The sequence below is a fragment of the Ceratosolen solmsi genome, unplaced genomic scaffold (genome assembly GCF_000503995.2).
Source record: "Ceratosolen solmsi marchali unplaced genomic scaffold, CerSol_1.0 scaffold63, whole genome shotgun sequence".
Taxonomy (NCBI): Eukaryota; Metazoa; Arthropoda; class Insecta; order Hymenoptera; family Agaonidae; genus Ceratosolen; species Ceratosolen solmsi.
Genome location: NW_011948437.1, coordinates 1,037,162 through 1,055,281, shown reverse-complemented (window position 1 = coordinate 1,055,281; position 18,120 = coordinate 1,037,162). Strand labels below are relative to the sequence as shown.

At 31.6% G+C, this 18,120-nt stretch overlaps 1 protein-coding gene across 1 annotated transcript in view; it reads right to left on the bottom strand.

Moving 5' to 3' along the window:
• The window catches only part of NFAT (nuclear factor of activated T cells 3), a 33,600-nt gene that overhangs the window by 33 nt on the left and 15,447 nt on the right, over positions 1-18,120 (bottom strand). The window contains 12 exon segments of the mRNA XM_011503315.1: positions 1-422; positions 914-1,281; positions 1,284-1,425; positions 1,915-2,242; positions 2,383-2,690; positions 3,628-3,897; positions 4,006-4,586; positions 4,800-5,270; positions 6,142-6,490; positions 6,698-6,867; positions 7,153-7,438; positions 13,073-13,482. The exon segment at positions 1-422 is cut by the window's left edge and continues 33 nt beyond it. Coding sequence (XP_011501617.1) covers positions 87-422; positions 914-1,281; positions 1,284-1,425; positions 1,915-2,242; positions 2,383-2,690; positions 3,628-3,897; positions 4,006-4,586; positions 4,800-5,270; positions 6,142-6,490; positions 6,698-6,867; positions 7,153-7,438; positions 13,073-13,482 — 4,019 coding nt within the window. The 3' untranslated portion in view covers positions 1-86.

Below are 18,120 nucleotides of genomic sequence, written 5' to 3'. Positions count from 1 at the left end.
TTAATGAAATATTTAACGACAATCCATAGGGTAATTCCATTTACAGGATAAATCCTTAGGAATAGCTGGGCCGACGATCAAAGGCATTACATAAGAAATCCGTTTTGCGGATCGAAGCAACTAGCGTCGATGTAGCTGAGTAGCTCGTGGTCTGTCATTAGATCTTGCGTCATCATACCGTTGGTAGGCGCTTCTGATTTTCTCACGACACCGCCATTCGCTTGTTGTACCTGTTGTTGGGGCTCATTGTTCTGCTGCATTGGCGTTTGCTGACTGACGACCGATGCTCTATTGCTCGATGTTTGCATGGTCATTGGTCCGGTCGACGGCGACTTGCTCGTCACTTGCTCGACGATTGTTTGCTGCGCAACCGGAGATTTTGGCAGGATGCCTTCCATGGCACTGTTCATTAATTGAGCGCTCTAAAAATAAAGTATTTGGATTATTGCCGACTGACCTAATAATTTAAACACTCGTTTCACCAGTTTCAAAAAAAAAAAAAAAAAAAAAAAAAAAATTATTTTAACAACCGACAACTTGAAAATTGATCGATAATTAATTAATTTTTTTATTTCATTTTATTTCTTTATTTATTTATTTATTTTTTTTTTTTTTTTTTTTTTTTTTGAAATATAACAAATAAGAGCCAATGTATTGCTTCGTCGATGTAGGAAAATGGAATATTTTATAAGGTAGAGGGTAACAATGCTATCTAAATTACCATTTCATTGTTTTTTCGTCATCGACAAAATACGTCGGTGCATCGTTCCATTAAAGAGCATAAAAAATCAAACTGTCAACAATGGACTTAAAGGTAAACTTTGATAAGAATGATAAAAAATCAACAGTAGTTCAACAGTAGGAAAAAGAAATGAAAGTCACAACAAAGTACTAATTAGGCATGTAAATTTACCTGGGTTGCGACACTATTTAAAATATTTTTAGTAGCTATGATGGCATGAGCTGTCGTTGTGGTAATTGGCCTGTTATTGATAATGTCTTGGGTGGCGTTTGTGATAACGTTATTGATGGCCTGCTCGGCCGCGGTGGTAAGCCTTTGCTGACTGGGCTCTTGTGCGGCTCCACTCGCTAGAGCGGAGCTCGCCTCAGCGACAAAACCCGCGGGCTGATTCAACATCGAGCCAATGTCTTGTTGAACCGCCTGCTGCATGGCTTGGGCAGCTTGTGCCTGCTGTACAGCCTGCTGTACCGCCTGTACCTGCTGGACGACTTCGTGCGTTGCCTGCTGGACGGCTTGTTGAACGACCTCCTGTGTCGCTTGGGAGCCGCTGGCGCTTCCTGAGCCGCCTGGACCTTTTGAACGGCTTGCTGAACTACTTGGGCGTGCTGAACCACTTGTTGAACGACCTGCTGCTGGGCCTGCTGCACGGCTTGGACCGCCTGTTGCTGGGCCTGAGCTACAACCTGGAAACGAAAATTACCCCTGTTACAAGCGATTTAGATTGGATTTTGAGAGTTGTGAGAATTAATTTTTCAAACATATCTTTCAAACAAGGTTTCAAACGCCTCGTTATTATTAATTATATAAATTACGGGCCGACATAATAATATTATGTATACGCGTACGATGAGATTAGTCTTCAAATATAATTGCTACAGATTATATTATATTATATTAAATATAATTGCTACTATCGATTATATTATTAACATACCTCGTTTCACTCGACATTTATCGTATATATAAATAGAACTTTTAACTCTACTTATAACGCTAATAACACACTTCGGCGTTAATAAAATGTCTCGTACTCTCGAGGCTACTTTAGTGCGAACGGATGATAGTTGCCCATACCCAATGGAACATTAAATAAAACTAAAAGCTACTTGACAAATCAAACCGATAGTTGAATAAATAAAGCAGGGCCAATCGTGTATGTGACTCGAGCGCACCTGTTCGACTTGTTGTTGGGCCTGGGCGACGACTTGTTCAACTTGTTGCACCTGCTGCTGCATGGCAACTGGATCTTGTTGGGCTAGTGCTTGAATAGCAGTAGCAACATTTGGCATGACTTCGCTCGTTACTTGCAATGGATTATGCGAGCTTACGCTGACGCTCGGATTCACATTAACGACTGCGGCAGCCGCAGCTGCACTCACAATCGGCGACTCCTGGATGCTCGGCATTAACGCAGCGTTTATTGTTTTAAGCAGGCTATCGTCCGCGGTACCTTCTTGCACCTGAACTGGCACACTCGTTACGGTGGCACCACCGTCGACACTATTAAAAAAAAATATATAAATAAATAAAAAAAAAAAAAAAATTAGAAAAAAACAGAAGAAAAAAATGAAAGAATGAAATAAAGAAAATCAGATAAGTATATTTTTTGTGCTTTTAAAGTCCTAGGCACTTGTACATACCTTAATGATGAAACATTCGTAGTTGGCATAAGAGCTTCCAAAAGCATCGTCTTCACGGGAATAGGTGGACTGGTCCTAGTTGATTGCTGGGGGCTATTAAGTGAATCGTGATCGACAACTGACGTTACATGATTAATTATTGCGCTTGGACTGGAGTTCGTAGGTCTGAGAGGTGAAACCATTTGATGGGAATCGACGGCCGAATTAACTAATTCGTCGAGAGGCACTGTCGTCGTCCTGGCGGATAGAAGGTTTGACGATTGTTGCTGACTACTCGCTATTATCGAAGCTCGTACAAAATTCGCTTCCTGTGATTAATAAAAAATTTTTAATCATCAATGGATGATGGCCAATTTTTTACTATCTATTTACTATAAAAGGGCTATCACTCTCACTCTCACTCTCACTCTCACTCTCACTCTCACTCTCACTCTCACTCTCACTCTCACTCTCACTCTCACTCTCACTCTCACTCTCACTCTCACTCTCACTCTCACTCTCACTCTCACTCTCACTCTCACTCTCACTCTCACTCTCACTCTCACTCTCACTCTCACTCTCACTCTCACTCTCACTCTCACTCTCACTCTCACTCTCACTCTCACTCTCACTCTCACTCTCACTCTCACTCTCACTCTCACTCTCACTCTCACTCTCACTCTCACTCTCACTCTCACTCTCACTCTCACTCTCACTCTCACTCTCACTCTCACTCTCACTCTCACTCTCACTCTCACTCTCACTCTCACTCTCACTCTCACTCTCACTCTCACTCTCACTCTCACTCTCACTCTCACTCTCACTCTCACTCTCACTCTCACTCTCACTCTCACTCTCACTCTCACTCTCACTCTCACTCTCACTCTCACTCTCACTCTCACTCTCACTCTCACTCTCACTCTCACTCTCACTCTCACTCTCACTCTCATTCTCACTCTCACTCTCTCTCTCTCTCTCTCTCTCTCTCTCTCTCTCTCTCGTTAACAATTTTCAACTACTATTTAAAATTGAAATACGATAAGACACACACGGTAAAAAAAAAACCAGAGCCATTCAATGCGGGGAATAAATGTACTGTTAACATTGTAATTTCTATTTAAATATAGAAGCTATTTTTAAAATACGAATCTTTGCAAAGATTCTGTCAATATTTGAATGTGTTATATTTGTTTAAATTTAAGGTATTTTAAAGAATGTAGGGTGGGTGTAGGTTGAATATTTAAGATTGAATGTTTTAAAATGTACCTGGACATCGGTCTTCTTCGGTGCCGTTGACTCAATTTGATTAAGATATTTTTCGATGCTATGGCCACTTTGAGCAGGCAGTGGCTGATCAGCAGGAGTCGCAGCAAAACTACCCAAATTACCATTACCGATGCCATTAAATTCAGATTGATGGTGCTTCATGCGTAGATCCACAACACCCGGACTTTGCATGCTGCCTGAGATATTTGCCTCGTTAGCCATGATTGGACTGGCATCTTTGTTGATGTGATGAGGACTTAAAACTTTTACCTGCGACAACGTTCAGAAAATTTGCAATTTCAAAAATATTATTTTTCAATTTATCGCATTAAGATATGAATTAGCTTCATTAAATTTTCAAGCGAATAACAATTTTACCTGCGTCTGTTCGTGCAGTCCCCTAAAAGTTGACTGTTGTGACACAATGCTTAATGGATGCTGGTTGCGTATGAGATCAACAACGCCCATCAATGCTTCCTGTACTGGTGAGCCATTGCTGGATACAGTATTTCTAATAAGATTGTTCTGTGACGAATCTCTTGAATTATCGTTCATCAGCTGATCGAGAGAACCGGCTGTGGCGTTGTGCGTTGAGCTCGTTATGCCCGTCATACTATTATCTCCCATCAGGCTGCTTTCGCTGTTCTCGTCGAGTACCTCGGTTTTTAGGTTATCCGGTAGGATTAACTGCAGACTCGAGGATGATCTCCGTGTCATAAGAGGATTGGCTACCATGTTTGGCGGTGGTGGCATCATTACGTCCGCTGCATTACCCTGGTTATTGGTTGATTGAGAGCTCCATAACATAACCGGAGTTACGGTGGATGCAGCCGTGACTGGCGGTGGGCTCGGATCGTTCTTTAAAACCTCTGGATTAACGGATGCCACCGAGGCCGTACTCGGTGATTGGATAGATCCGAGGAAGTTAGCTGCAGCGGAGGCCGTCGATGGAAGTAGACCTGGATCGAGAAAAGTAACGGCTTATTTGTCTATAATAATTATAATATTAATAATAATATTGAATTCTTTGCCCTGCAAATAGAACTTGAACGCGAATAACTATAACTCGAGCATTGTAATTTGTTTTTTCTTTAACACGGCAGCCCTTACAAATATTTTCCCTAAAATTTTGCCTGAAGCAAAAAAATTCATACTAAAATTAAAAAGCTTACCGTTTGTTGTGACGTTTCCGGAAACGACGAGAGGCGTGGAAGGCAGTTTTGAGGTCAGAACAGTGTCTGCATTCGATGCAATTAGGCCCCCGGGTGTGTTCTCCAATTTACCGATCGAGGGTGTAGGTGGGGCCGAGGTGGCAGTATAAAGGAATGCATGTGGCTCGCTTGTCTTACCCGAGGATACGGCATATAACTTGATACTTATGGTTTCCGAGGGTGCGAGATCCTGTCGGCTGTATGCCGGCACTACGCAGACGAGATGCGTCTGCTGCAGGAACTCTTTGTCGGGTAAGACGGTGCATTCCCAATGAGGCTCGAGCGACGAACTGATATTATCGCTATCGAGCTGGAAGACTACACGGGTATCCTTTAGGAAATTTTTGCCCAGGATAAATAGCTCGAGTCCACCGGTGCATGGACACGACGTTAGAGATTTCTTGCAGATTTCTGGTATACCTGGCGGCTGAGCTATAAACATATTTGCTTTTAATATTTCTTTAGTTTTTTTATTATTATTGTTTTTTTGTTTTTTTTTTGTTTTTTTTTTGTTTTTTTTTTGTTATTGTTCTTATGCATTGCATCTAAAATAAAATACACGCTAACAAGACATTCATAAATTCTAGTTACTATATATATAAAAAAAAAATAAAAATAAAAAAGAAAATAGTTAGCTAGATATTTTAATGAATGTATTGAACAAGGAGAATTTTATTAGTTTGCCAAACTTGGTTAAATATATCAAATATGCATTAAAAAAAAAATGTCAATCATTGAAAGACGTCTTAAGATATTAATCGAATAGCTAAATAATAAACTCGAGCCTTTTAAAGATCCCACGCTATTGTTTTGATAAAATAATGCTGAAATTCTAAATTCTGATTAGCTAATTAAACATAATTTTGTACATCTTGCAAAAAAGGTTAAATTACGACGCAAATACGGTATTTATCGATTAAGCCTTGGAATTCAAATGTCAATTACGATTTTCAAATTTAACATGGAATTCACATTATCATTAAGCAATGAATAGAACCAAAATTTTTCTCAATAGTTGTAAATAATTTTTTTAACGGCATAAAATGTACATAAATAATCTTTTGGCATTGCAAAGAATTATAAAGGTTTTAAAAGTCACTCTCAAGAATACTCGACTTTACAAACTATCCAAATTTTTAGCTTCTGGCCCAATAATCGATTTCGCTGTTCATTCGTCACGGCCAACTAGTCAAGAGAATAATTATAAAAATATCGTTAGAAATTTTTGTATCAAAGAGTTTCGGCTGAGGAGGCCGAAAGCAATTGTAGATTAAAAAACGACAAAAGTATTAGTTAAACTTACTGCAAACAATAGGCTGCGAGCAGACCTGGAGCGTCTCGTGAGTGCCGTCGTCGTATGTAACGGTGGTACGAAAAACCATCCTACATCGCGTCGACTTCTTTTTACTGCGTCCCTGCAATATGCCTGCCTCCTGTGGGAAACGATGCTCCACATCGACATTGCGCTCTTTAAGTATCCCGACGCAGTCGCACGTTACCAGCATATCCTTAGCTGGCTCCATATCGACCTCGATGACGATCGTTCCATCGACTTTGCGTTCGACGCACGGCGTCGAATTCTTACCACTGACGCGACAAGCTTGATAGAACATGTGCGGGGCGACACGGCCAAGGTCCGTTCCGATAAACACCTGAGTCAATTAATAGAAACGCTTCATTGTAATATCGAGGCTTCGAACATCGGGGATGAAAAAAAAAAATAAATAAATACAATAAAAGACTTTTTGATGCTTTAAGTAGTCCGGCTACCGATTTCTCCGACAAATTTACCATTTACCATTGATAATTAGCATTCTTATGAAGATGGCAATTTTACGATGTTACACTGGCGTACTAACCTGGAGAGTTGCTGGCTTGTCATAGCCCATTAGACGGACAATTGGAAATCCATTTCCCGTGCGATCTTTAACGGCTCCTCGCGAGCCTTCGGTTTGATAACGCGCACGATGCTGCTGCTCTGGCTGGCAGATGATCTGCAACTGTGTTTTACCGTTTCTCGATACACTAGCTACAATAGGAAATCGAGGCTTCGTCAAAATATAAATAATCAAAGAAATAAAAAATTCGTATTATTTAGGGCTCGATGAGGAATGCGAGGCATAATATTGCCGTAAGGTCATTTGCGCTTTAAAGGAGGATCCGCGTCTCGAACGCTTGTTTCGGAATTCACAGAATTAATTGGGAATGATTGGTGTTGATGGCAATTAATATAAATGAAGCACACTTAATAAAACTTAATAGGCTTAAGGTCTTTTTAAAGACTTTGATATTAAACATTATAAGTGGTACTTACAAAGCTGGGAGGTTAAAGTAATCGGGCCTTGATGTACCGGTGGCCTCTTGGCTAATACACCAAGATGCGGCCGCGGTCTTGTCACGCCAACCACTCGTCCAACCGATCCATTTATATTGTTATTTGTCCGAGTAGTTCCCACAATTCCATTTCTCGTTGAAATTTTGCCTTCGCTTTGCGAGCCCTGGACTACTTCCGGAAAAGCAAAGTTTGCATCCTCAGATTCGAGTTTAATGTCCATTTTACGGCGCTTTGTATCCTCCTCGCCGGCACCTTCGTTCCACGCCTGCAATAATATTCCATGTTATTAGGAAATTACATCGTCGACGACAAATTCTTATTTGTACTTCCCAACTTCGAGTAGACGAATTATCATAAAACGTTAAATTACTTTTGAGGTTGCAAATAAAATTAACTCCAATAAATTTGTGTAGTTAATGCGTGGTAAATAAAAGGCTTATTTCAATTAAAATTTGCAAATAAAGTTAAGGATAAGAAAGAATTTAGAAACATTTGCGGAATTTTTTTTTTCTTCTAGATTTAAATAAAAATATAGATTTATAGTATTATATTACGTTATAATTAGCTATTATGTATATATTGCGTGGAATGACATGTAGCTCAACAGTCGCTGAAAATTATGTTCAATTTATAGAATGTTAATTATGATTGTTTTGTTTTTATTTTTTATTTTTTTAAATTCTTTTAAAGAAACAGCCCGCTATTGTAACAGAATGTCACGATCGATTAGGAATAGATTAAGAATTTTAAATATCAATGCATAAAGTATTATAAAATTATATAAAAAAAAAGAAATAGTTGCCATTATCTGCCAGAAACTCCGTATTGTTTTTTTTTTTGTTTTTTTTTATTAATTTTTTTATAACATTTATTTATTACTATGAACGATTGCAATTAATATTTTGTCTGTCATATTAAACGACGAATCTTAGCTTTATATATTGCATTTTAATAATTAATAAATTTCATTTTAATGTTTCAGTTTTTTCAAATACTAGTTAGTAAATGCAATTATTTCAAATATTTGCAATGTTATCACGTTCGTGCACTTTTATTTCAATGATTATATGATACGTAATTATCGATATCTGCATGCTTTAATTTTAATCAGCTATAACAATTATTCATTCTAATAAATGTTGCTTTTATTTATCGTAACTAGTTTGCATCATTATATTTATAATATAGCACGATATACGATTATATCGTATATTATAAATAAAACTTGTCTTTATAAGAGCGAGTGTAAGAAATTAACGAATAGATGATTCTGGAATTTTTTTTCACAGATAATATTTCTTAAAGGCAATATTTGTACTTCAATTTCATAAAATAATTAAATAATAAAAAGCTCAAAAATTATTTTATATTCAATTTAATACAGATTTAAATTCTCATTTAAGTCATCGTACCAATGAAATTAAATATATCTATTTATTAAAACTGATTTAAAAGAAATAATAATAATAATAATAATAATAATAATAATAATAATAATAATAATAAATTATCATACCTACGAGCACACGAACGTATAAATTTAACCGAGACTCTACATTTTATAATAACCATGTTTCCAAGAATAAAATAGAGCAAAAAAATCAAGATTACTTATCATCTGTAGAAGAGGTGACAATTGCTTTGGATTGGAAAGGAAACAATTTGTGACACGACGAGGTTTGTAAAGATAAACGATACGGGTTCAACTACCGTATGCTTCACCGCAACGAGATGTACATTATAGTTCTTCGGTTTACATTGTATAATGACTTTGCTTAAATGTAGTTTTAATTTATAATTCAATATGCAGAAAAATACCTTAGGACTATATTCTTAACGTCTAAATACTACACAAATTTACCATAACATTAAAAATCAATTTCGGCTATTAGAATATTATTAGATATAATGAATTTAAAAGTATTATGTGAAATAGAATTTCTAATTTTAAATTAAAATTTCACGTCACATTTGATATTCATAATTAATACAAATTACTAATGTTAAATAACTATATTACTATCAAATAAATTGACGTATTTATATTAATTTTTATCAAATTTTAAATTTAGTTTAAGATTTAGATGCAAAGTTAAATTAATTTATATTATATAGTTATACAGTTCTATAGTTTATATAGTTAAATCATGTTTATAGTAGAAAATATTCTCTACTCATTCGCAAAAATATTACGAACAATATTATATTAAAACATATTTTTTAAAACCATTTATGACAAAAGCATTCCCACAAGTATGTTTGTTCAATGATAACCTGTAGTTTTTTTTAATCATCATTAATGTACAATTACACATAAGAATATCTTTATGCTTCGAAAAGACTTTTGTAAAACTATACTTATTCGAAATTAAACCAGAAATATATTTATTAATTACTTGTTTTTAAACAAATGCAAAGTTTTACAAATTTTTTACATGCACACATCATATATGTATTACATCTGCTTAAAAACAAATAACGAATAAATTTATTAATATTCCATATTTATTACTTCTTTTTATGTAAATATAAAGTTATATATACAAATATAAAATATAAACAAATATGGCTTAAGTCAATAACAATAAAAAGATAAAAAATAAAAATAAATTATTTAATAATGGCATCCAGTTTTACTAGTAAAATTACATTGCTTGAGGTACTTTAATGATTGCTTTATTTCGATAATGTTTGATAATATTTAATTCGCACCAACTTAACAATATTAATTATTAAGCCGTTATCTTTTGTATTTTCTAAATAAAGTAGTTTGATTCGTTAATATGGCTCAAATAAAACGTTGAAGTATATTTTGTATTTATCTTGCAATATCATTTTTGATTGTCTATTATTTTATCGATATTGACATTGTTAAAATATTATGTACACGGTGATAAACATATTCATAAAATTATATAAAAAATGTGTTCAAACTATTTAATAAATTATTTTTCAAATTTAACTAAAAATTTAAGTTTACTATATCAATCAGTATTAAATAATTATTTGCACATCCTCTATTTGATAAATTAATTTATCTATGTAATTAAATATTCGAGAAAAACTATCTTACTAGGCCTACGATTTATAATTTCAAAAGCATCGTAATTGAAAATATATACAATATCAACATAAAATTAGTATAACTAGGTTATAACAAAAAAAAAAACAAAAAAAAAAAGGAAACAGAGTTTATTAATATTGAATGTTAGTATTAAATAAAAATTTCCTTTTAGGCTTAGTCATTTTTATTGTCCTATCAGTCAGAGAATTTAAATTAGGGAAACATAAAACATGTTAAGTTCTATATTAAAGTGTCTATTTACAAATAAATTCTACGAAGATCTTTCATGATGATAACGATATGATTTTAATTAGGTGGATATGAACAATAATGTTTAAATATGTGAATTTTATAATAAACTAACGAGATCATTTACTATAACGATAATGAAGATAAAAAGTTTAATAATTGTATTTTCCTCATACACTCTTTAACAAATTAATCGAGTAAATCACGTATATCAGCCACGTCTCTTTCTCTCCCTCTATCTCTATTTATTTCTTGCACTCTTAGTGAATTTGATTACATTTCCTCCTACAGGACATATTTTAATGAGCAGTTAAGATAAAAACAGTACCACGAAAGTAACAATGTCAAGTCATTAATTAAGTCTGTGACAAGTTTGTCTGATACCTTTATTAATTAAATACCTATATTATTTTAATCAGATATATTAGTAACTCTTACTTGTTTTCAGTAAATCAGCTTTCATGAACTTTTTAATTGACAGAATAAGACTTTCAAAAAAATTTTTGTACGTAAGAATTTTATATTAAATTAAACGCTATACTTAATATGATTAGTTATTAAATATAATTCAAACTTCGTGTTATTATTACTAACGCCAAATAAAATGTTAATAGCATTATTAGGCTTTAATAAAAGCTAATATATCAAAAGAAAAATTATTAAAAAGTGCAAGTATATTAATATATTTCACATACGTCCATCAGAATACAATTATGATTGCAAAATATATTGCTTCATTTTCCATTACATAGTTTAATTGCTTTCATTGACTAGCAATATGCTAATATCGCGCGCGCGCGCACACACACACGCACATAAATTTTAACTTTATTTTAATAAAAATCTTTGTTTTACATAAATGACACGCTCGCATGCGTATTTAATTAAAAATACATATCATAAATATAAATATAATAAAGATAACCTGCCAATTTCATGATTATAAAATGATAATATAATTATTCGCGAGGAAAAATAATTGTAATAAAAAGAAAAAATTGGTTAATTAACAGTATAGTAATGAAAAAATATGCCGATCTAAATGCAAAGGGCAAAATATAGTTTTAAAAAGTGAGAAAAAAAAAGTAGGGTACATGAAGATATATGGGAAGCGATTCGAATATCATGAATGAGAGAAAAATAAAAGAAAAGGGCAAAAAAGTAAAAGAGATAATAAAACGAAATGTGCCAGCGCTGTAAATAATGGCAGTTAAATGTGAAAGTAAGTATATCGACTCAATGTTTGTTCAATTAAAATAACAAATTTTGTAGAAGAAATGGCATATATATGCAATTATATAGTATAGTACAATATTGTATACGAAATAATTGAAAGTGCGAGAAAGAAAACCAAAGTGAGATGTAGGTATAGATGACTGGCTACAAATGTCTAAATAGTGTAATGTTATAATAAAAATATAGAGTATCTTGAAAAATATTTTGAAAAACAGAAAATAATACTAAATATCCGGTTAATATGTAAATCAGAATTTCATAAAACAATGAAAATTTACGAATAATATAAAAAAAAATGAAATATGTATGATGAAATATTCATAAAAAAATTTTTATTGGATTTAGAAAATAGAAAGGAAATTGAACCAAAAAAAATAGCATAAAGATATTAAATAAAGATTAAGATTAATAAAAAAAAAAATACAAATACAAATACATAAGAAAGCAGTAAATGCAAGAAACAAGAAAATATAGATAATAATATGAAAGAAAAGATAGTTAATTTATTAATTTGATAATTTGATAAAGAGAACAAAAGAAGTAGATAATTGATCATTTTAAATTCAATAAAAAATATCTAATAAGAAGAAGAAAAAAGGCAGACTAATAGAGACTAGGAACATAATATAAGGATTAATGATTTATAACAACATACGGTTGGGGTATCAAAGTGAAAGCATAATTATGAATAACAATCGATGAAAGATGCTATAATAAAGCAAAATTAGCAAAAAGAACGAGACTATATTAATTTATAAAATATTTATAAAAGTACTGCAATGCCCGATTTTACTAATAATTGAGTTAGCTACATAAAATGTAAGTGATTGTGCCTACGTATTGTATACACTTGTATTTCAGCATATTGCAATAATAATCAATAATTAATAATTAATTGACTATAGATGAAAATTCTCCAAACAGCATTGTATAATATTATTATTTGCTTTTAATAATTATAATAGGAGTTTAATGCATAGTATTTAACTTAAAATGAATGCTATTTGAATAGGCCGATTAGCTGAAAAGTGAAGGGGTTAAATAATACATCAATATAGCAATTGCAATTAAAATTACACAATATCATAATTAGTACTGCCAAATTATCAATCGAGTTTAATTAATTGGTGCGATTTTCTGAATGATGGACGAATCAGATTCTTATAAATTCTGTCTAAATTGAGTAAAATGCACATCGCGCATCAACTTTATTTACAAAAGCTTTGCTCCCAAAGCAAGAGGACGCGTTGTTTTAAGGACTTTTTTTGTCTTAAGAGAAGTGGTTAAATGTCGTCTCTCGAATCAAATAAGAAATAATTTTAAGAGACTTAAAGTCTACGGCATAATTACAGCAGCTTTGTTGAGATGTTGCTGTTGACGCTCCTCGAATCCGAGGCCGGAGTCGTTAGAATTGTCACAAAGGTCCTGTGTGTTGTTTCCTGCGGATCTTGTGCCGAGTTGTTCATCCGAGCTTCTCAATCCGCCTGGGGCACGGTTAATCAGCGACGAAGTGAGCGGAATTCTCGCTTGGTTACGATGATGGGCACGTTGCACTTGTGTTTGCTGTTGCTGCTGCTGCTGCTGCTGCTGCTGTTGCTGTTGCTGACCAACTCTGCTGCGAGTGTTGGCTGTGTGTGTGGGGTTATTTTGGGGCCGACTCGAGGAAGCCGGTCCGCTATTGGCTGAGCCGCTGCTGTTCCTCAAGTTTGCCCCGATCACTGTCGACGATGAGATACCTTCCGTGACGTCTGTGCTAGTACCTGTGTAATTTACAAAAATTTACATGTAATTTATATTCGATACGTATTGCTTTAAGAAGCGCATAAGCGCGTACGATACACGCTCAATTATTTAAAAAGTGTATAACAAATTTAATCATGAACAATGATATAACATGTCGAGTATTTGGCAATTTCCTTAAGAGATTTGACTTAATAAGAATCAAACTCTGTATCTCTACAGATGGAATTGGTTTATTGGTTTGTTTTCTTAGATATAACGATGGATGACAATTTAAAGGGTACATAATTAATTAAAAGCTACTGCATGTGCTAATAAATCAGTTAATAATAAGAGTTGTACACAATTTTTTTATAGTTGGCACTCAAGAGAGAATCAATATTAAAAAGCTGTTTCGAGTAATATCATTCATCAATAAATTTCGGACAGTTTTGAAATATGAAATTTTTCAATTTATTAGGTAAGAGCATTGAATAAAGTTCGGTAAGTACGAGGATAGAATAGATCTTATTGATCTTAGTAACCCTATACAGCTACATAGATCTTATTAAAAAATCAATTATTTCTTATTAATGGTCGATGATGTTCAATTATTAAGAGACTAATATTAATTACTATAAAGACTAATCAATTTATTTTACTTCGTAGCAACACTGTTTACGTTAATTATAAAATCCAATTAATGTTTTTCATTATTATAATCATAAATGACAAATGGAGTCAAGTAATATCTTGTGAAATAAAAACATGAAACTTTTCATTCTAGCCTTAGACTTCTTACTATTAAATGAATAAAATCACGATGGATAAGAAAAAAAAATCGAGACTTGCTTTATATATACAAAATAGAAAATTATGAATAGAAATATTTTTTAGGACTATTACTTACAAATTGTTTAATTTAGCTTTCGGTGTAACGAATAAAATATAAATGATCTTTCAAATTAAATAAGACTCTTCAGAATTATTATGCATTATATATATATATATATATATATATATATATATATATATATATATAAATAACACTCTATAAATATATTATATATTATATATATATATATATATATATATATATATATATATATATATATATATATTAGGATGCTAAATACTAATTGAACAAATGTATTTTTATTCAAAAATGTTAAACAGTCAAGGAATACCTATTGTTAATTGGATGCATTCAATGTATTATTTATCCTTATGTAACCAACATTAATTAGCTTTCTATCGATTTACATTATAACTTGATAGTTTAAGTGAACAATGATTTAAACATTCATATCTACTCATTAGTCCTTCACCCACTGTCATAACGATAGATATAGAATATTCTCTCAAATATCTTTATTAAATTAATTATCGAAATATCAAAATGAACACTCGGTTCAAGTCAATGCAAAAGCTAACTTTAATTAACAATAATTTATAATTCAATAAAAATTAAAATTTAAAATATTCTGATATATACATACATATATATATATATATATATAGATATACGTGTACATTTTGATTGTGAACTTATGAAATTTAAGAAGTATATGAAATTACAAAATTTTAATTAATTATAATGTTATACTATTCAATAATATCATTTAATAATATAATTTAATAATATCAGATAATATGAGGATACAAATTAATGATCCAATAATTCAAAACTGTGTATACCTTCAATCATAGGTACGTGTAAATAATAATTTTGCGTTAGTCGGTATGACATTATTCGCAATGACAATGTGATTTTTCGAATTTTTTAAAATCTAATATTACAGATAAATGAAGCTTTCTGAACTTGTAGTATAAATATCAATGTAGATTTGTCTAGATAAATCTTATACAATATTTTCGTATAAAATATGAATTATTACTAAACATTTATTATTGGATGATGTAATAAATTGTGAAGAATAATATATTCACAATAATATATGTGAATAATGAGATCATTCGTTTTTTAATGCGTTTTCGACAATAGTAGTCTACACAAAATATATTTATATTAATGATATATTTTTAATTTGAGTATAATATGTCAGAAATATTTAATAGATTATAAATATCATCTTACAATATATACTCATCCGATCAATTGAGACTTGGAAATGTCTCGTCTGAATCAATCCGTGTCAATACACACCTTGTGAATCTTATTCGGTTTATTGCTATTTTATAAGCTAAGAGGCTTATTTTATTTTTATTATTATATTATGCCTTGAAAAACTCAATTTTTATAAATTCGAAACAATTCATAAAACTCGTTTTGTTATGTATTCACATTTTCATGTTATAATTTGCATTATTTTAAAATTATCGCTTTAAACCTGTTTATTAAAAAGGGTTTAAAGACTGAATTTTTTTTATAAAAATTGATGCTCTGTATAATAATTTTGTGTTTAATTCAATGATAGTAGCAATTAATTATTTGTTAATTGACAACACATTTATAAACATGAAAAAGAAAAATTAAAGATATCTTCTATAAAATATAAAATCATACTTTTACAACATTTAATACAAAAAGGTATTATACATAAAAATTACAATTTTTTAAATAAATAAGTTTATAAATAAAATAAGACAATTGGACTTAAATATAATTTCAGAAAACTTACAATGTTCTCATGAAAACAATACGATTTAATTTTATAACTCAAGAACCCTATGGAGTAAATGAGAAAGAAGCAAGGGGAGATATAATCATTGTTCATCAATCAAGCTGGGAGTTTGAAACTACAGTCGAGATAAAGTCAAATGTGTGTGCGTGCGTGCGTGCGTGCGTGCGTGCGTGCGTGCGTGCGTGCATGCGTGTGTGTGTGCGTGTGTCAGAGATAGAGTGAGGGGAAGGGGGAGAATGGGGGGGGGTAACAAATAAAGAAGCAATAGGCGTCAGAGGAAGCTAAAGAGAAAAAGGCAAAATGAAAAAATTGATACGGAACGAGGCGAGAGCTCGATCGCCGTCGACGATTTATTTATAGAAAAGCGAACGACCACGACCACTGCGGTTAAAGTAATTACGAAAAGGGGTTGAGAACTATTCTAGGCATACGCGCACACATACACAACGCGTGCGTAAACACATACATCGAAATAATGGGTGCGGAGTTACCTTTTCCTAACAAGGGTGTAAACAATGTAGAACAAATACTGGTTACCAAGCTTTACGGGATACTACATCGTATTAGTGTGATTCGCGAGGAAAATTACGGAAGAAAGTCAATGACCGGTAGATGCCAAAGCCATTTCTTGAGTGTCTATGCAATTGCACTCGTGTCTGCTCTCTTTTTCTTGCTGTTTGTTTTACATAATTTGCCTATGCTTACTGAAAATGCACCGAGATGAAAAGTCATGCTCACACATTTTTATGAACAGCACATATGTGAGCAAATTTTCATCATATGGTTAGTTGATTTTTTTAATAAATGTCACAATTCGCCAATGTGAAAACGCCCGTATATTAGCATATTTCAATTCGTGTTCATCGACGATAGCATATTTCAAGGGAACAAACGAGGACGTAAACAAATTTTGTCGACTGAATACGGAATATAATTTTTTTTGTATTTATAGAGACGAAATTGTAGTTCCTGGTGACGAAGATTTAAAATAAACGCATTATTACATTTATCAAAAAGTATTTCAATTTTTATTTCAATACATTAAAAAAAATATATATTAATCATGCTATAATAGCAGAATTATATAGCTTAAATTTATATAATTACAATAAGTATTTTATTTTTATTTATAATATTGTAATAATTTGTGTAAAAATGCGTTGGAAGGCCGGTTATGTTACTTACATTTTATTTCATATTTTTTCATTTATCGCCTTTACTGTTATTTTCTATGAGCTTATTTATAAATGAATAATAAATATAAAATTAAAAGTAAAACATTATTTATGTTTCATGATACAATTGTCGTTCAAGAAAAGTATACAATTTTTATTTATTTTCATCAGAAATTGTAATTCTTATGAGCAAACATATCATGTACATTCATTAAAACGAAACTACTCAATTTAATTTGTTCTTTAAATTAGCGTATGTAAGAAGAAAAAATTTTTTAAGAAAATAAATAAAAAGAAAAGACAAAAAGGGAATCGTTCAGAATGAAACAATTTTCTTAAAATGTAATTTTAAGTATTGAAATTTTTATTTTGAATAATTCCTAATCGATCACATCATTATGTTATTCGTATAATTATTATAATTATTATACTCATTTATCATAATATGAGCTCGTTTCATATATTGATATTCGTCATAAGATATACGAGAAAAAGAAAAGAAGAATCTAATAATTATTTCATGCTTCAATTATTGTAAATCAATAGTTGTGATATGCAATTCAGAATAAAAGAATAATAAATAAAAAAGAAATTCATATTAAAAATCCACTGAATGTAAAAATTGAATATAAAAAATTTTAAATTAATATATTTAAACAAAAACATCGAAACATAATATTAAACATCAATTGTAAAAAAAAAAAAAAAAAAAAAAAAAAAAAATTTTTGAATAAATTTTTTTTTTAAATATCTCATGAATTATCTGCCAATTAAATTTTTTGAATTTTCACCATATCAATATACGATAAAATATAATTCACTAGAAGCAATTTCAGATAATAGAAAAGAAACTAAAATT